The sequence below is a fragment of the Scyliorhinus torazame genome, chromosome 3, assembly GCF_047496885.1.
Source record: "Scyliorhinus torazame isolate Kashiwa2021f chromosome 3, sScyTor2.1, whole genome shotgun sequence".
Classification (NCBI taxonomy): domain Eukaryota; kingdom Metazoa; phylum Chordata; class Chondrichthyes; order Carcharhiniformes; family Scyliorhinidae; genus Scyliorhinus; species Scyliorhinus torazame.
In genome coordinates this window covers 147,769,883-147,790,523 of record NC_092709.1, presented here as the reverse complement: position 1 = coordinate 147,790,523, position 20,641 = coordinate 147,769,883, and the positions used below count along the sequence as shown (strand labels likewise).

Below are 20,641 nucleotides of genomic sequence, written 5' to 3'. Positions count from 1 at the left end.
GCTTGTCTTTTTAATATTCCTTGCCTCTGTTTCCCCTTCCTCTGACTCGTTGCATCGGTTCCCATCCAATGCCATTTTAGTTTAAACCGTCCCCAGCCACTCCAGCAAATACTCCCACAACGTACTCACACAATGACATAGCTACAGCACTGGTGACCACTTTCATAGCTCACCATTCCAAAAAGGAGGATCAAATTTTATGCCCTACCTACCTAAAGGGCAAATATGGAACAAGGATGAGCCTTTCCTGTGAAAAGCACAGCTTAATGCACAATTGTTTTCCAACAGTGCTCATTAGGGAAGACTGTACCAACAAAGCCAAGTAATTGTGCAAGCAATCCTTATAATAGTTTCCCACTAACTACCTCACTCATTTATTTCCTGACCTAATTGCATTCTTCTTAAATAAATTAATTGGTGACACAACCGTCTGGGTCTTATTTATGTTGAGTACCCGGAATTGGATGGAGCTAGCTGCACTCTGATGCACGATCAATGACCACTAAAGCGAGGTTGTAGTCCAACTGAAGGCTTTAATAAGCTAGATGTTTCCCCCAGCAGCTCAGGTACAGAATGAGGGCTGCTGGGGCAGCACGGGATCTTATACCCCGTCTATCAGGGCGGAGCTATTATACACTCTAGCCAATAGCAAGCATACAGGTTCTACCAATGGTGCTTTAGCCTCTCAGGTACCGTAATACCTATAATACCACATTCACCCCCTGTTAAACAAAAGTCCGGCGGGGGGGTGGCCAGAAACTACAAAACATAACAACATGGTATAATTAGTTATGGAGGTACCGTAATACCTCCGTACAGTGTTTAGTAACTATTTACAAGTCTGTTAGCTATGTACATTTGGTGGTTTATATTTACAGATTACAGTTAAAATGAAGCAATCAGTCGAGCGGGAGCCCTGGTCGTCCTCTGTGATCATCGGAGCCTCGGTGGTGACTCCAATGGAGGGCCGGGCGTGTGTGACTCCGGGAGCGTGGCTTCAATCTCCATGGCAGCTTTGTCACCCCTAGACGGCGCTGGTGGGGAAAACGGCTGACCTGGGAAGGGAGCGCCTGTGGGGGGCATCGGTGGGTGGGGCCTAGACGGGGGCGGTGGAAGGACCAATCCTCCTGTAAGGTGCTGCGGTGGAGGGGAGGGTGGGACTGGTGTCTGGGATGTGCGTGGAGTTCCAGCAGGCGCCAGGTCTCGTAGGGAGACCGTATCTTGTCGGCCGTCGGGGTACGCCACGTAGGCGTACTGGGGGTTAGCATGGAGCAGATGGACCCTCTCGACCAACGGGTCCGACTTGTGCGCCCGCATGTGTTTTCGGAGCAGGATGGGTCCGGGTGCTGCCAGCCTGGTTGGGAGCGAGGTCCCAGAGGAGGACGTCCTGGGGAAGACAAGGAGACGTTCGTGAGGTGTCTGATTGGTGGTCGTACAAAGCAGTGACCGGACGGAGTGGAGGGCATCCGGAAGGACTTCTTGCCAGCGGGAGACTGGGACATTCCTGGACCGTAGGGCCAGTAGGACGGTCTTCCCGACAGTTCCGTTCTCCCTCTCTACCTGTCCGTTACCCCGGGGGTTGTAACTGGTCGTCATGCTCAAGGCGATGCCCTTGCTGAGCAGGAATTGACACAGTTCGTCGCTCATAAAGGAGGACCCCCTATCACTATGTATGTAAGCGGGGAACCCGAACAGCGTAAAGATGCTATGGAGGGCCTTGATGACGGTGGTTGCGGTCATGTCGGGGCAGTGATGGCGAATGGGAACCGGGAGTACTCGTCAATCACGTTCAGGAAGTACGTGATGCGGTCGGTGGAGGGGAGGGGGCCTTTGAAGTCCATGCTGAGACGTTCAAAGGGACGGGAAGCCTTTATCAGGTGCGCTCAATCTGGCCGGTAGAAGTGCGGTTTGCACTCTGCGCAGATTTGGCAGTCCCTGGTGGCCGTCCTGACCTCCTCGATGGAGCAGGGCAGGTTGCGGGTCTTGACGAAATGGAAAAAGCGAGTGACCCCCGGGTGGTAGAGGTCCTCGTGGAGGGCTCGGAGGCGGTCCACTTGTGCGGTGGCACATGTGCCACGGGACAGGGTGTCAGGAGGCTTGTTTAGCTTCCCGGGACGATACAAGATCTCGTAGTTGTAGGTGGAGAGTTCAATCCTCCATCGCAAGATCTTGTCGTTTTTTATCTTGTCCCGCTGTGCATTATCGAACCTGAAAGCAACCGACCGTTGGTCAGTGAGGAGAGTGAATCTCCTGCCGGCCAGGTAATGCCTCCAATGTCGCACAGCTTCTACTATGGCCTGGGCCTCCTTTTCGACTGAGGAATGGCGGATTTCGGAAGCATGGAGGGTACGGGAGAAGAAGGCCACGGGTCTGCCCGCTTGGTTGAGGGTGGCCGCCAGAGCTACGTCGGATGCATCGCTCTCGACCTGGAAGGGGAGGGACTCGTCGATGGCGTGCATCGTGGCCTTTGCAATGTTTGCTCTGATGCGGCTGAAGGCCTGGCTGGCCTCTATCGACAGGGGAAAAGCTGTGGATTGGATCAGGGGACGGGCCGTGTCCGCATAGTTGGGGACCCACTGGGCGTAGTAGCTAAAAAACCCTAGACAGCGTTTCAAGGCCTTAGAGAAGTGAGGGAGGGGGAACTCCATAAGGGGTCGGGGCCTATAACTCCATTTCGCACTACGTAGCCGAGAATGGCTATACGGTCGGTACTAAACACGCATTTATCCTTATTGTATGTTAGGTTAAGGATTTTAGCGGTCTGGAGAAATTTTCGGAGGTTGGTGTCGTGGTCCTGCTGGTCGTGGCCGCAGATGGTGACATTATCGAGATACGGGAATGTTGCCCGTAAACCGTACCGGTCAACCATTCGGTCCATCTCGCGCTGGAAGACAGAGACCCCATTAGTGACACCAAAGGGAACCCTTAAGAAGTGATAGAGCCGCCCTGCTGCCTCGAAGGCAGTGTATTTGCGGTCACTAGTGCGGATGGGGAGCTGGTGGTAGGCGGACTTGAGATCCACCGTGGAGAAGACCTTATAATGCGCAATCCTGTTTACCAGGTCGGATATGCGGGGGAGAGGGTACGCGTCCAGCTGCGTAAACATGTTGATGGTCTGACTGTAGTCGATGACCATCCTATGCGTCTCCCCGGTCTTTACCACCACTACTTGAGCTCTCCAGGGGCTGTTACTGGCTTCAATGACCCCTTCACTCAGTAGCCTTTGGACCTCTGACCTAATAAAGATCTGGTCCTGGGCACTGTAGCGTCTGCTCCTGGTGGCGACGGGTTTGCAATCCGCGGTGAGGTTCGCAAACAGGGAAGGCTGGTCGACCTTAAGGGGGTATAGGGCCGCTGAATTGGAAGGTCAGACTTTGAAGGTTACACTGGAAGTCTAAACCCAGGAGTGTAGCCGCGCAGAGGTGGGGAAGGACATAGCGACGGAAATTTCCCTTCCCTGGACTGTGAGGTTTGCTACACAAAACCCCTTTATCTCCACTGAGTGGGAACCGGAGGCCAGTGAGATTTTTTGATTAACAGGGTGGATGAGGAGGGAACAGGGCCTTACCGTGTAGGGGTGTATGAAGCTCTCCGTGCTCCCAGAGTCAATTAAGCAGGACATCTCGTGCTCGTTGATGAATACGGTCATCGTAGCGGTTGAGAATGTTCGAGGTCGAGACTGATCCAGAGTCACCGAGGCCAATCGCAGTAGTTGGGAATTCTGTTCAGGCAGTGTGTGGTCGGCCGAGCTGGGATCCTGGGGGTTCATCCAAGGTGGCGTCTCCCATTGGTCGCACATGGCCGGGGGTGCACAAAACGGTGGCGCCCATCCTTCAAGCGTGGCGTCCGTGGAACAAGATGGCGGCGCCCGAGATCCGCATGTGGCCCTGAGATATGGGGGTGGCGGCAACCGCTGGCCGCACGGGGCCCGTGGAGAAGTTAGTGGTGGCGGTCCGGATTCGCCGCTGGAGACCGCGGCCACCGCTCTGGCCTGACATACCCCCATGAAATGGCCCTTTTTGCCGCATCCCTTGCAGGTGGATGCACGGGTCGGGCAGCGCTGGTGGGGTGCTTGGCCTGCCCGCAAAGGTAGCAGCGGGGCCCCTCGGGGTTGCCAGGCTGCCTTGCAGCGCAGGCCTGTGGGGAAACGGGGGAAGTCTCGGGGTTGGCCGCTGCGGGGTTCCACGCTGCCCAGGGGGCTACCGCGCGGTCGGAAACGTAGGCGCGGGCGTTCCTGGAGGCCACGTCCAGGGAGCCTGCCGGAGCCTGTGCATCCCTGAGACCCAGGGTGTCCTTCTCTAACAGGCGCTGGCGGATTTGTGACGAAAGCATACCTGCCACAAAAGCGTCCCTGACTAAGAGTTCCATGTGTTCGCTCGCCGAAACTTGCGGGCAGCCGCAGTTTCTTCCCAGCACCAGGAGTGCGCGGTAGAATTCCTCCAGCGATTCCCCAGGGGTTTGTTGCCTTGTTGCAAGCAGGTGCCGGGCGTAGACCTGGTTTACTGGGCGAATATCGTGTCCTTTTAGCAGCTCAATTGCTGCATCAAAGTCTTCCGCTTCCTCGATGAGGGTGTAAATCTCCGGGCTCACCCTTGAGTGCAGGGCGTGCAGTTTCTGCTCTCCCGTGGGTGCGTTTTCGGCCGTCTCGAGATACCCTTTAAAGCACGCCAGCCAGTGCTTAAAGATTGCCGCTTAGTTCGCCGCGTGGGGGCTACGTTGCAGACACTCCGGCTTGATTCGGAGCTCCATCATTTATTCTTAAATATCTAGCTTATTAAATTGATGCACATTCAATGACCACTAAAGCGAGGCTGTAGTCCAACTGAAGACTTTAATAAGCTAGATGTTTCCCCCAGCAGCTCAGATACAGAATGAGGGCTGCTGGGGTGGCACGGGTTCTTATACCCCGTCTATCAGGGCGGAGCTATTATACACTCTAGCCAATAGCAAGCATACAGGTTCTACCAATGGTGCTTTAGCCTCTCAGGTACCATAATACCTATAATACCACACACCCAAACAGGTTGGGTCATCGAGGCACATGCCGGACTATCCCCCGATAAGTGAATGGATGGACCTCCTAACACAGGAGCTCCTGAAGCACAGAGACACCATCAATCTAGAGATGATGGTAACAGTGAAGGCGGTGGTCGTAGATGTCTTGGCCCCCTTCAAGGTGGCGCTGGAAAAGACGGAGCAACAGCTGGAGGTGCAGGAGGCAACCATCAGTGGGCTGGAGAAGGCAGCAACCAACCAGATTGGCCGGATTGCTTCATTAGAGATGGAGGTGAAAAGTTGGTGGCGACCCAAGGGATGCTGAAAGGGAAGGCCGAGGACCAGGAGAACCGGTCGCAATGCCATAACCTCCGCATTGTTGGCCTACCCGAGGGCATCGAGGGCAGGAGCCCCACGGTGTACATGGGCCAGATGCTGAGGAAACTGGTCGGGTGGGGAGAACTTCCCCAAATCCCAAAAGGTAGACTGAGCCCACGGGTCACTCCGGCCAAGGCCCAAAATTGGGGAGCAGCTTCGGGCTACAATCGCAAAGCTGAACCGGTACCAAGACTGGGAGAAGATCCCGAACTGGGCAAGGTGCACACAGTCCTGTAAGTGGGAGGGACCCTCGATCCATGTGTACCAGGACATTGCGGCAGATCTGGCCAAGCGCCGGGCTGAATTCACCACAGCCAAGGCAGGTCTATACGATAGCAAGGTGCGGTTTGGGAAGCTGTACCCAGACAAGATCTGGGTAACCTTCCAGGGGAAGGAGTATTACTTCACTGCTCCAGCCGAATTGAACAAATTTGCACACAGGCCCAGGCTGGGAAAGCAGCAGCAACAGCACTGAATACAGATTTCTGAAAAAAAGGACAATTGCGCAAGATAGAACTGCCTTGTTATTGGTCTGCTCTGAGTCCCAGGAAGGAGAGGGTGAGAGCATTAAGGTGCAGAAACGTGTGGGGAGAAGGAGGAGGATGGGGGGGAAGGAACACAGCGAGTAGGAGAAGGTAAAGATCACTCCTGGGGGAAGCCGCCACAATAGCGAGCAAACTAACGCAAGCAAGTATGGGAGAAGGGGGGACCACGGCACAGCTCCCAAGGGGGAGAGAGTGCCTAGCAGAAGGAGGGGAGAAAACGCTGGATAGGGGAAGTAGGGGTGAAAGATAGGGGGGTGCAAAGGTAGGGGGAGGCCCGCAGGGCATGCGGGGGTGGGGGGATAGATGGGCTCAAGGGGGGAACTGGGAGGTGGGGGGATGGTAGAACGCTGGCTATGACAGGGCACACAAGGCAACCGCAGAAAGAAGTACACCGAGAACAGCCATCTTAGATGGGCCACAAACGAAGGGAAATCCAGGAATGCAGCGGACCGTCCACATGATGAATATGGTGGCAATGGGCAACTTGGATGGTCCTGAGACAAAGGGAAACCCCAGAGTGCAGGGGCTCAGTCGCTTGGTGAACATGATGACAACAGCCATCTTGAATGGACACCAATTAAAGGGAAACCCCCAAGTGCTGGGGTGTATCCACAAAGTAAGTATGGTTAACCCTGCAGGAGTGGGGGTGGGGGTGGGGGGACAGAAACCGGCCATTAGGAGAGTTACCTGGAATGTCGAGGGACTGAACGGCCCAGTGAAAAGATCCAGAGTCTTCATCCATCTGAAAAGCCTGAGGGCCGATATTATCTTCCTCCAAGAGACACACCTGAGGGAGAAGGACCAACTGTGGGTAAGAAAGAGCTGGGTGGGACAGACAAACCAATAGTGTTACGGGATGACGGATAGAGGGGGTGGCCAGACTGTTTAACAAGAGGACAGCCTTCACGCCGACAAAGACATACACAGACCCCGGGGACAGTATGTCATGGTTAGCGGTGTCCTGGAAGGAGCATCAGTGATCATCGTAAACTTGTATTTTCCCAACTGGGATGACGCAGAATTCATAAATAAAACCGTGGCAGAAATCCCCATCATAGACTCACAGTGACTCATTATGCGGGCGGCAGGAGGTGGGGACAGGATCCATGAACGGACAGCTCCAGCCCCAAATCGAGGGAACTATCAAACGTGGCGAGAGAGTTATTACCTTCATGGAGCATGTGGAAGCAGTGGACCCATGGAACCTCATGCACCCAGGGGAGAAGGAGTTCTCCTTCTCCCAGGCACATCTGGTCTACTCCAAGATCGACTTCTTTGTAGTGGGAAAAGCGGTGCTTCCAGAGATAGTGGGAGCGGAGCAATCTCGACCACGCTCTACACTACGTGGATTTGAGGTTGGAGATGGGCCGGGCACAGCGCTCCCCATGGAGGCTGGACACAGCCATCCTTGCTGACAAGGTATTTTGTGAACAGATATCACAAACCATAGACGGGTACATTACCAATAATCAGAATGGAGAGGTCTCACCCTCCACGTCCTGGAAGGCACTGAAGGCCATGATAAGGAAGGGAAATTATTGCATTTAAGGCATGCAAAGACAGGAACAAGAGGGCAGCTAGGCAACAGCTGGTCGACTCCATACTGGAGGTTACTGCACCAGATACATATATATATAAGAAACTGAAATTCCTACATTGATGCATTCATCACAGTAAGCAATGTTTCCTACTTTCGGCTGCTAGTTTGCTTCCCATTTTCAGCCCGCATTGTTGGCTAGCAGCAATATGAAAGAGAGCCAAATGTGTAAATTCTCCCTGTCAGTACATAGCCTCTCCATCTGCATGTCCTCAGTTTTGCCTCCTTGTGGTGATGCACGGAAACTGAGTCCCTCATGGCCCCACACTAAAGCTTCAGAGGGGCTTTGAGGAGGTTTGGGCCCCAGACATGCATATGTGGATACTCCCTGCCACTCATGAACCAAACTCCCAGCCAAGGGCCAATAGCTCCACTGCCTTGTAGATACCTCAGGAGAACTGAAGGCTAAGGAATTAAACCTTGCCAAAGTAATCTGTATTAGAGTTCAAAGTCAGACTGATGTCTAAATATACCGGGCTGGATTCTCCATTAGTGGGATCCTCCGCTTCGCCGGCAGTGTACCCATGCCCATGGGATTCCCGAAGGCGTGGGATGGCCACAATGGGAACCCCATTGGCCAGCTGCTGGAACGGAGAATCCTGTTGCTGGCGGGGGTGCGCCGTATCAGAAAACAGATGCAATGCCGACAGAGAATCCCGCCCATCATCTTTCTGGCAATCCCTGCAACCGAGCTATAGTAGCAGGCCCCTTTAAAGAGTGTACATTGGGAAGATCATGTGACCCCTATCACCCAATGGATCTTGGTGCAGAGTGCAGGTTTTTGCAGCCTGAGTAGATCCTAGAGCTAGTCGGGATAACATCGGAAATGACTCAAAACTGAGCGTGTGGGACCAAACTCAAGCAGTGAGTTGAGTACAGAAGTGGGAAGAATCAATAAATACGAAAGATTTAAGCAGCCGAGGAATAACAGAGTGCTTTCGATATGCCACTACCCAGATGTGTCTAAATTTCAAGGAGCCGCATGCTATGGGTGCGGCAAAAGAAGTCATCTAAGGCATGGCCTGCCCAGCACAGACAGAGCAAGTAATGAAGTATCAGTAAATAACATGGGGGATTGTCCAATGGGAGAAGATAATGTCATGTCCTTAAACGATGTGGAAGAGGGTAAGGTAACCCCCATTACAGTCGTGCTGATGGTAAACAGCCAGCCACTAAAAATGGAGGTGGACACAGGGATGTCAGCGAATGTTAGAAATAAACGTGCTAGTATGGAGTACGTTCATACTGAAAGTACAAAACTGGCACGGCACCTGGACCAATTCAGCGACCGTTGAGGAGCTAGCACCAGTGCCATGTGGAACACAATTGGTTCCAATGAGAAACGGTGCCGGATTTGTCGGGTTTGCGATTGATACTCGGGAGGCTGACAAGCTGTAGTATACACATTTCACTCCCCACACACACCATCCCAGCCAACAAGTTTGCAACAAGGAGAGCGGTGCCTAGATTAATTCATGCCGAGCTCGAGACCCACCTGAACGCAGTAGAAGAGAGGCAGGCCACCCTGTATAGGAAGGAGGCTGCCAGCCGCTGCTGTTTCCAGCCATTGCTGACGCGAGGAAGACTCAGAAGGATGTGGCCCAGTCCCAGAGGGAGATGGCACAGTCACTGGCTGATGTGTCACAGACCCAGAAGGTAGTGGCACCGCTCGATCACACCCCTGGTCGCTGCATGGGCGTCGTTGTAGCAGATCTTGGCATCGCTCTGTGGCCTCCAGGTAGGCATCATCAACCCGACCGCAGTGGATAACCCCCATCGCCCAGCAGCCAACCCAGCAGCCAGTGGGGGGAGAGGGGTGGGTCAAGAATCGTCAAGTGTGCCAGGTTGAAGGCATCGCGCACACTGCCCAGGTATCGGGCGCAGATGTGTATGATGCTCATCTGATGGTCACATATCAGCTGCATGTTCATCGAGTAGAATTCCTTTCGATTGGTGTAGAGCGTCCTGTCATCTGCAGGTATTCGTAGGGGGACATGCATCCCGTCGATCACCCCCTGGACCCAGGGCATCCCAGCGATGGCAGCAACCCCGCTGCCCGGGCATCCTGGTGGGCTCGGTCCACATTGAAGTGGATGTATTGTGCTGACTGGGCATACTGGGCCTCCTTGATGGCGCGGATGCACCTGTGCACTGAGGTCTGTGAGATCCTGGACAGTTCCTCACTCAGTGCCTGGAAGGACCTTGGCGTAAAAGTTCAGGGTGACTATCACCTTGGTATCCACCGGGAGCAGATGTCCTCCCTCATTCCCCCAGGGTGCCAGGTCCACACTATCTCTCCGCTCAGCTGGAGTCTTCGACAGCATGCCCAGCCCGGCAGGTCCTGGAATGACAGGCGCTGCCAGTACACACAAGGCCTCATGTGGTGCCTCCTTTGCACCTCCTCCTCGGCCTGTTGGGCAGCTGTCTCTCCATCCTGGGTGGCTGCCTCCTGTTCCTCTGCGGTCGGCTCCGCTGCTGCAGCTTCCTCCTCCTCGAACAGCTCCAGCTCATAGAGCCGCAGGGCATCCCCCAGGGCTGTGGCTATTAGGAGGAAGGCCACCATTGCTGTTGAATTCCAATATCCATTGTCTGCAGGGGGTGAAAGGCCGGCATGTTAGCATGGTGCATACCCCCGTACCCAACCAGGTCCACCGGGCTACAGAAAAGCAAATTACTGCGGATGCTGGAATCTGAAACAAAAGAGAAAATGCTTTGACAAAGAGTCATTGGACTCGAAACATTAACTCTTTTCTCTCCCGACAGATGCTGCCAGGCCTGCTGAGATTTTCCAGCATTTTCTCTTTCCCACCCCATCCCTGCACCCCTGGCAGCAGAGTCCCCATGGTGTCAGGCACTGCTGCGGCCATAGGCTGGCGCTGCCTTTGCCAGCGGTATGCTCCGCGGCCCACCCGGTGCCCCATAGGGGTTACTGTGGGCGTTTTGCTTGAGTTAGCTGCGTGTTGCCCCGCCTGCAGGTGCCGGCCAGTTGGGTGGGAGGATGTGGTATGGGGGAGGGTTGGGTGCGGGGATAGTTCGCTGGGGGGTATGGCCGTGGTGCGGGGGTGGGGGGACCCATAGGGCCAGCTTCACTCTGCAAAACCAAGGTGTGTGGTCAGTGAAGTGCGCAGCAAGGTGGCTGCCTTACAGGCGGCGGCAATAACGGCCCGTGCCTGGGCACCACCCCAGTCCCGTGGGGGGTCACCCCGGCCACACGACCCATTCCCCTGTCACCCCCCACCCAATATCCAGCCTGGCCAGTGTCCGACCCAGCAGCCCACAGTCGCTCTTCTCTGTGTCCTACCTCCTCTCTCGCCCTCATCAGCCACGATGCCAGTTTCCCGATTTTTCAAAGCACAAGTCAACCTCACCGTTGAGAATTTGGACCATCGGAGGCGGAAAATCGTGGAGGCCCCAGAGAATACCGGGTCGGGCCCGCTAATGATATACAAATGGTGTTTACTGTACGTGCATTCTGGAACGCTGTCAAGGTGATGGAGAATTGTTATTTAGCATGAAATCGGCGCCCGCCGCAATTTCGCTGTCACAACTGATTCTCCACCCAATCACGTTTCACGGTTTCGGCGTCGGCCGATGGAGAATCCTGCCCATAGTTTTTGAATTTAGTTTGTATACTTTTCCTATTGCATTTGTTTGAGATTTTCCCTGGCTTAATTTTCACAGAATTAGAGAATCACTACAGTGCAGAAGGAGGCCATTCAGTCCATTGGCTCCCCACTGAGCCTCTGAAAGAGCACCATACATATGCCCACACCCCCACCCTATCCCCATAACCCAATAGCCCCAACTAATTTTGTCCCTTCCTTTTCCATTTATGCCTTTTCGGCATCTGCAACTTCAGCTGTGACGACTGAGAGGATGTAAATTCTTCTGCACATATCACTCTTAAATGTGTCAACTTTATAAAAGACAATTAACTCAAACCCGTCATCTCCACTCATGTCTCTGCCCTGTCTCTGTTTCTGGTCCCTAGTCAGTGATCTGCTCCCATGATAAGTTCAATAACTTGCATGAGAGCAGATTACAGTACAGCAATTAAGTATGTGAAACCGTTTTCTCTCAATTCAATTCCCCAGTCTGTGCATGACAGACTCCTGTACATTGGAGATTGACTCCTCCTTAGACCTGGTCAGGAAATAGATGAGAAAAACTGAAGTTGGACGTCAGAGCTCCACAATTGACACACAATCCAATTACATTATCGTTCCATTTATTGGTCATGTAACACTGGTCAAACGTGGGTAGTAGACTTCTCCACAGTCACAGCCAGACTTTGCACATTCCCAAATGACTCAATAAAATGATGGTGCTTAGGTATCTGACTTGTTTTGTTTGCAGGCTCTATCACCTGTCTTCCAATACCTTGGCTCAGCAGCAAACAGAGGACTTGGTCTGATTCTCTGCCCAGCAAGTTTCCATTACTCCTCTGCTACCTCTGCTTAGTCTTCTTCACTTGAGTTCTGTAATTCAGCCAGCATTCCTAATGCACTTCGCGTCCTGAACCCAGTGCCAAAGTGGGTCTTTCTGCACCAATGTCGCCAGTGTTAGCATGTGTCCATGGTTATACCACAGACGTTAACTTAAAGGGGGTCTCATTCTAAACTAGAGAGCAACTTGAGAATGCTGGCAGTGAAGCAACTATTGAAACAACAGTTTGCTCTGCTGCTACCGTGTAGTGTTTGTCCAAAAATTACACGGAAAGGCATGGGTGACAGGTCCAATGCCTGCTTACTGCCATGCCTTTTGGCCCACAGAGCGAAAGGTGTTAGAGCCCGTGGGCGCCGTGGGCCCCACCACCAGGACTGGTCAGCAGTGCCGGAAGAAGCTGCACGGCCTCCTCAGGGTGGCCAGAGTGAATAAGTAGCACTGTGCCCCTGGCACCGACCCCTGTCCCACACACCCTTAATCCCCACCCACACCCAGAGGACGAACAAACTCCACCCGCCGGCAGTGTGCCCGCTCCCCACTCTGCATCACATGCCAGCACCTATACCGGCCGTCATGGCCGGGTGCCTATGGCACAAAGGCCTATAGCTGCCCACCCCTTGTGCTGCCCACATCCGAGTGCCTCACACTGTGCATTATCTGTTTCCCCCCAGGAGACAACCGCCGAGAGAGAGAGATAAGACCGGAGGGGGACTGCCGGGCTTGCAGCCCTCCACCACTGCATGGTGGCCGTTACTGGACCTGGTCAGTGGGCCCGGAGAGAGGGTAGTTGCTGATGCAGAGGCAGCATGCGAAGCAAGGTAGCACAGTGGTTAGCACTGTTGCTTCAGAGCGCCAAGGTCCCAGATTCGATTCTCGGCTTGGGTCACTGTCTTTGCGGAGTCTGCACATTCTCCCCGTGTCTGCGTGGGTTTCTTCCAGGTGCTCCAGTTTCTTCCCGCTAGTCCTGAAAAACATGCTGTTAGGTGAATTGGACATTTGGAATTCTTCCTCTGTGTACTCGAACAGGTGCCGGAATATGGCGACTAGGGGCTTTTCACAGTAACTTCATTGCAGTGTTAATGTAAGCCTACTGGTCACCTCCCAATACTCTCCCCGACCTTAGCAGGTGCACCCCTCCCCCCTCCCAGCCAGCCAAGCCAACAGCAGGACCGGCAGCCCACAGTCGCACCGCTGGGAAAATCTCCTACCTCATCTCTTCCTCAGCAACCATGGCGCATGTTTCCCGAATTTTGAAACCACAAGTGAAACTCGCCATCGGTAATTCCTCCTGCCGGAGGTGGAGCATCGCAGAGGCCCCGGATAATACCAGGGAGGGCACGTTAATGATATGTCAATGGCGTTTCCTATACGTGCAGAGTAGAATGCACTGACGTCCCTGTCGAGGCATCGGAGCATGGCATTCCGTTGGGAGCTCGATGCCAGCCACAATTTATGGCTCACACATGACTCCACCCAATCGCATGTCCCAATTCTGTCATCGCTGGACGGAGAATCCCCCCCCAGCTCTATTTGATTGTTTCTCTTCAGCTCTTTCAATGTATTTTTCCCTCTAGAAATTGAACATGAACAAAAATGCTGCACTTATTTCGAAGTATGTGGAAAAGATTATCAGCTGTGTTTTAAAAACGTTGAGTTGTGTGGGTATTGTTGTTTATTTTGTAAATTGAGTCACATCCATTGCAAATAAATCGATAGCCGACATCACCATTCACAGAATTCTGGCACCCAAATATTTTCTTACTGTATTGTAAAAGATTAACCTCCATTTGATTTATCACACTGCATCTTTCTTCATTAATCTACAATGATATCATTTTATTATTCTTTCTGGTCACACAAATCAAGGAATCATCTAGCTTTACAGTTAAGGAATGCTAAGGTTGAGAGGGACGTTGCAGTCCAAAATGGCAATATTTGCTAAACTGCACTTTATTTTACAACTCATTGTTTCAGGCAGGGATTTAATGGTGATTACTGGCCCTAAAATGAAGATTACTTTCCAGCCCAAGTGAAGGATGGTAATGAGAAGCTCAAGGCTACCAGGCCCCCCAAAAAATTCTCACTACTATTATAAACCCCACTCGTTTTGAACTCATTATAATTTATTGGACTTTTTCTGTAGTTCACGTGGCAGGTTTCCAACTACTGTTATAAGCACATTGATATATATTTAACACCATGAAAGTACATTTCCTGCACAAAGCCTTTCATTAAATGCTGCTTTCTCTTCAGAATCACTGTACCTGGAGAGTGGGTGGATAGTGAGTATAATCTGCCTACTTCATCCGTAGAGGTGGGGAAAGCACTTTGCGATGGTAGAGTCGGCCTCCCACCAGGGAGAAAAAAGCTCTGGTCAGTTTAATACAGTAGAGAGGTTATTGCAATGGACCAGTCTTGCCCATAACCGGCTGTAAGCCTTGTCAGGCTACCATGTATTGCCCAGGTGCTTGATCTATGTTGTCAAACTGCAATGTTCTGTGCTAACTCAGTTTTCAAACACTGTAAACTTAAAATATTACTTTGACTTGCTATTAATCTAAAGATCGCATTTGGTACGTGCAATATAAAACACATGGGGACATAAGCAGCAAATTACCTCATCAGAATAACATTTTACAAGCTGGCCAAGCAATGAAGTGAAACCATTTCCACAGGGAGCCCAGACTAAAGGGAAGCAAGCCAACTTAATTTGAGGTATGGATTCCACTGGGCGAGGTAATATGAAGCAGAGCATGAGGTCTATTGGCCTATATGAGGAAGGACTGTAAATGTGGGGCAGCTGAATCAGAACTGAATCCCCCTATTTGATACTATTTGAATGTAAAAACAAAAATGGCAAACTTGCAATTTTCTCCGACATAACCATTGAGGGGAGACAAGTTTCCCTGCACCACTGGTGGACCAGTCGTAATTTTAAACAGGTAGTGTAGCTGTAAATATCAGAGATTTACTCCGTCAAATTAATCCAAACAAGTGTTCAAAAGCCGTTTGCTTTACAGATCCCTAATCTTTCTGAACCATGGAATACATGATTACTCGGATCGTGTTTTCCGGGTCCTTAGGGGGGAGGGGGAGCAGCCCCAAGTCGTGGTCCACATTGGCACTAACGACATAGGTAGGAAAGGGGACAAGGATGTCAGGCAGGCTTTCAGGGAGCTAGGATGGAAGCTCAGAACTAGAACAAACAGAGTTGTTATCTCTGGGTTTTTGCCCGTGCCACGTGATAGTGAGATGAGGAATAGGGAGAGAGAGCATTTAAACACGTGGCTACAGGGATGGTGCAGGCGGGAGGGATTCAGATTTTTGGATAACTGGGGCTCTTTCTGGGGAAGGTGGGACCTCTACAGACAGGATGGTCTACATCTGAACCTGAGGGGTACAAATATCCTGGGGGGGAGATTTGTTAGTGCTCTTTGGGGGGGTTTAAACTAATGCAGCAGGGGCATGGGAACCTGGATTGTAGTTTTAGGGTAAGGGAGAATGAGAGTATAGAGGTCAGGAGCACAGATTTGACGTCGCAGGAGGGGGCCAGTGTTCAGGTAGGTGGTTTGAAGTGTGTCTACTTCAATGCCAGGAGTATACGAAACAAGGTAGGGGAACTGGCAGCATGGGTTGGTACCTGGGACTTCGATGTTGTGGCCATTTCGGAGACATGGATAGAGCAGGGACAGGAATGGATGTTGCAGGTTCCGGGGTTTAGGTGTTTTAGTAAGCTCAGAGAAGGAGACAAAAGAGGGGGAGGTGTGGCGCTGCTAGTCAAGAGCAGTATTACGGTGGCGGAGAGGATGCTAGATGGGGACTCTTCTTCCGAGGTAGTATGGGCTGAAGTTAGAAACAGGAAAGGAGAGGTCACCCTGTTGGGAGTTTTTTTATAGGCCTCCTAATAGTTCTAGGGATGTAGAGGAAAGGATGGCGAAGATGATTCTGGATATGAGTGAAAGTAACAGGGTAGTTATTATGGGAGACTTTAACTTTCCAAATATTGACTGGAAAAGATATAGTTTGAGTACAATAGATGGGTCGTCTTTTGTACAGTGTGTGCAGGAGGGTTTCCTGAAACAATATGTTGACAGGCCAACAAGAGGCGAGGCCACGTTGGATTTGGTTTTGGGTAATGAACCAGGCCAGGTGTTGGATTTGGAGGTAGGAGAGCACTTTGGGGACAGTGACCACAATTCGGTGACGTTTACGTTAATGATGGAAAGGGATAAGTATACACCGCAGGGCAAGAGTTATAGCTGGGGGAAGGGCAATTATGATGCCATTAGACGTGACTTGGGGGGGATAAGGTGGAGAAGTAGGCTGCAAGTGTTGGGCACACTGGATAAGTGGGGCTTGTTCAAGGATCAGCTACTGCGTGTTCTTGATAAGTATGTACCGGTCAGACAGGGAGGAAGGCGTCGAGCGAGGGAACCGTGGTTTACCAAGGAAGTGGAATCTCTTGTTAAGAGGAAGAAGGAGGCCTATGTGAAGATGAAGTGTGAAGTTTCGGTTGGGGCGATGGATAGTTACAAGGTAGCGAGGAAGGATCTAAAGAGAGAGCTAAGACGAGCAAGGAGGGGACATGAGAAGTATTTGGCAGGCAGGATCAAGGAAAACCCAAAAGCTTTCTATAGGTATGTCAGGAATAAGCGAATGACTAGGGAAAGAGTAGGACCAGTCAAGGACTGGGATGGGAAATTGTGTGTGGAGTCTGAAGAGATAGGCGAGATACTAAATGAATATTTTTCGTCAGTATTCACTCAGGAAAAAGATAATGTTGTGGAGGAGAATGCTGAGCCCCAGGCTAATAGAATAGATGGCATTGAGGTACACAGGGAAGAGGTGTTGGCAATTCTGGACAGGCTGAAAATAGATAAGTCCCTGGGACCTGATGGGATTTATCCTAGGGTTCTCTGGGAGGCCAGGGAAGAGATTGCTGGACCTTTGGCTTTGATTTTTATGTCATCATTGGCTACAGGAATAGTGCCAGAGGACTGGAGGACAGCAAATGTGGTCCCTTTGTTCAAAAAGGGGAGCAGAGACAACCCCGGCAACTGTAGACCGGTGAGCCTCATGTCTGTAGTGGGTAAAGTCTTGGAGGGGATTATAAGAGACAAGATTTATAATCATCTAGATAGGAATAATATGATCAGGGATAGTCAGCATGGCTTTGTGAAGGGTAGGTCATGCCTCACAAACCTTATTGAGTTCTTTGAGAAGGTGACTGAACAGGTAGACGAGGGGAGAGCAGTTGATGTGTATATGGATTTCAGCAAAGCGTTTGATAAGGTTCCCCACGATAGGCTATTGCAAAAAATACGGAGGCTGGGGATTGAGGGTGATTTAGAGATGTGGATCAGAAATTGGCTAGCTGAAAGAAGACAGAGGGTGGTGGTTGATGGGATATGTTCAGAATGGAGTACAGTCACAAGTGGAGTACCACAAGGATCTGTTCTGGGGCCGTTGCTGTTTGTCATTTTTATCAATGACCTAGAGGAAGGCGCAGAAGGGTGGGTGAGTAAATTTGCAGACGATACTAAAGTCGGTGGTGTTGTCGATAGTGTGGAAGGATGTAGCAGGTTACAGAGGGACATAGATAAGCTGCAGAGCTGGGCTGAGAGGTGGCAAATGGAGTTTAATGTAGAGAAGTGTGAGGTGATTCACTTTGGAAGGAATAACAGGAATGCGGAATATTTGGCTAATGGTAAAGTTCTTGAAAGTGTGGATGAGCAGAGGGATCTAGGTGTCCATGTACAAAGATCCCTGAAAGTTGCCATCCAGGTTGATAGGGTTGTGAAGAAGGCCTATGGAGTGTTGGCCTTTATTGGTAGAGGGATTGAGTTCCGGAGTCGGGAGGTCATGTTGGAGCTGTACAGAACTCTGGTACGGCCGCATTTGGAGTATTGCGAACAGTTCTGGTCACCGCATTATAGGAAGGACGTGGAGGCTTTGGAGCGGGTGCAGAGGAGATTTACCAGGATGTTGCCTGGTATGGAGGGAAAATCTTATGAGGAAAGGCTGATGGACTTGAGGTTGTTTTCATTGGAGAGAAGAAGGTTAAGAGGAGACTTAATAGAGGCATACAAAATGATCAGGGGGTTGGATAGGGTGGACAGTGAGAGCCTTCTCCCGCGGATGGATATGGCTGGCACGAGGGGACATAACTTTAAACTGAGGGGTAATAGATATAGGACAGAGGTCAGAGGTAGGTTCTTTACGCAAAGAGTAGTGAGGCCGTGGAATGCCCTACCTGCTACAGTAGTGAACTCACCAACATTGAGGGCATTTAAAAGTTTATTGGATAAACATATGGATGATAATGGCATAGTGTAGGTTAGATGGCTTTTGTTTCGGTGCAACATCGTGGGCCGAAGGACCTGTACTGCGCTGTATCGTTCTATGTTCTATGTTCTATGTTCTACTGTTAAGTGCAGCAACAGAATTTGAAGTGTAATCATTTCACCACTCTCAGCCATCAGAAACAAATGTTAGAAATAAGTTGTTTCCATGCGCTAGTTCCACATCTACCAGCTCTGCCATTTCAGACCCATAGCTCACATCATCACCCCACATCCTTCACTATTACTTTTTCAGCGTTCCACTGTAAATGCATAAGAAAGGAAAAAAGATTTGAGACATGAACTAACCGTCCAATGACACCCTTAACACAAAGTCTTGCATAAATACTCCCTGATCCCAAAGGTAATGGGCAGCACGGTAGCATTGTGGATAGCACAATTGCTTCACAGCCCCAGGGTCCCAGGTTCGATTCCCGGCTTGGGTCACTGCCTGTGCGGAGTCTGCACGTTCTACCCATGTGTGCGTGGGTTTACTCCGGGTGCTCCGGTTTCCTCCCACAGTCCAAAGATGTGTGGGTTAGGTGGATTGACCATGCTAAATTGCCCATAGTGTCCAAAATTGCCCTTAATGTTGGGTGGGGTTACTGGGTTATGAGGATAGGGCGGAGGTGTGGACCTTGGGTAGGGGGCTCTTTCCAAGAGCCAGTGCAGACTCGATGGGCCGAATGGCCTCCTTCTGCACTGTAAATGCTATGCTCTATGAATAATCAAACCAAACTGCGAAATAATCATCCGCTCACATGTTTTAACTCTTCATTCTTTGGTGCATAGCCATCCACAGCCAACTGTTGTTCCTCTAATCCCATTCTTAAACTGATATTAGCCAACCTCTATTGTTACTTTTCTATTTTAGAAATCACTTCTTTTAGCTTGGAATATATCTAAGACTAAAAACATTGTCTCGGGCAGTGACGCAGAACAAGTGATATCAGACTGACCTCCAGTGCCTGGTAATCAGTTCCATTGTACATCTGATATTATCTATCTTTCATCACAGAACCTCTGGCTTTTCACAAGATTAGTCTTTATTGCTGGGTTTTAATAGAACTAATTGACAGTGAGTAACTGTAGTTTCTTTCTAGTTTATGTGCTAATTGCATTTCTTTTGTATTTTACTAGCTCCAGGCCACAACTACATACAGGTTTCACAGACCATGCAACAGGTACGTTATCTCTCCCAAAATCATTATGAACAAACACGTCCAGTGCCTTCCAAAAGAATGAATTGTTTGGAGACAGCAGTGAAGAATTAGTATTCAGTAAATATTTTGCGCTGGATTGATAACAACAAAGCATGAATTTGGTGTTAACCTCAGGGTCTGCAGAAAGTAAACTCGATGTGAAAAAAAAAGTAAACTACAAAAGCTGGTAACCTGAAACAAACATGGAAGGTGCTGGAAACAAATAACAGGTGAGACAGCATCTGTGAAGAGAGCAGACAGAAGAACTGAAAAATGGTAACTGAGTGGACAGGTTGTAAAAGTGAGTGAAGGAAAGGAATAACAAACAAATACTTCAAGCACAGAGAGGAAGTATAATTTGAGTGATCTGTAACCCGCTTCAAAGAAAAACAGGATATTTGTAAGGGCTGTAAGTTTGGGTCAGGCATTAGGAATAATCATGGAATGGTTTTAATAATCCTCATGTGACCCACGGGGACATTTCAATTGATCTTCTCTGGGACTCGTGGAATACGAGCTCCCTCAGCAGAGATCCCACCTAGCTGGAGCTCGTAAATCTGCCAAGAAAAACCCACCCTGATTGGGACCGGCATGATCAGTAGACCTTTGAACAGTAAGCTACATGGCGGCCTTTACTTTGTATTGATTTATTAAATACTGTTTAACTTACCCTCTCGGGGCCCTCTGAGCTTTTATAATGATCAAGTGGAAAAGGAGGTAATTTGTACTCTTCATGTCTATACCAGCTCTTTGAAGTGGTCCGAGTCGCCTGGCCTTTCCCTATTGCCCTTCAAACTATTCCATTTCAAGAATTGATACAATTCCTTTTTGAAAGTTATTATTGAATCTGCTTCCTGCTTCCACCACCCTTTCAGGTATTCTATTGGAAAACCTTTGCGACTTTGAATACCTCCATTAAACTTCCACTTAATCTTCTTTGCTATATGAACAAAAGAACAAAGAACAAAGAAATGTACAGCACAGGAACAGGCCCTTCGGCCCTCCAAGTCCGTGCCGACCATACTGCCCGACTAAACTAAAATCTTCTACACTTCCTGGGTCCGTATCCTTCTATTCCCATCCTATTCATATATTTGTCAAGATGCCCCTTAAATGTCCCTATCGTCCCTGCTTCCA

The 20,641-nt window shown here is 50.4% G+C and overlaps 1 protein-coding gene across 1 annotated transcript in view; it reads left to right on the top strand.

Moving 5' to 3' along the window:
* Positions 1 to 20,641, top strand: part of LOC140408747 (cytokine-dependent hematopoietic cell linker-like) — a 314,639-nt gene that overhangs the window by 114,437 nt on the left and 179,561 nt on the right. Inside the window, exon 5 of the mRNA XM_072496381.1 lies at positions 19,443 to 19,486. Within this exon, the coding sequence (XP_072352482.1) occupies positions 19,443 to 19,486 (44 nt within the window). The remainder of the gene's footprint in view (positions 1 to 19,442; positions 19,487 to 20,641) is intronic.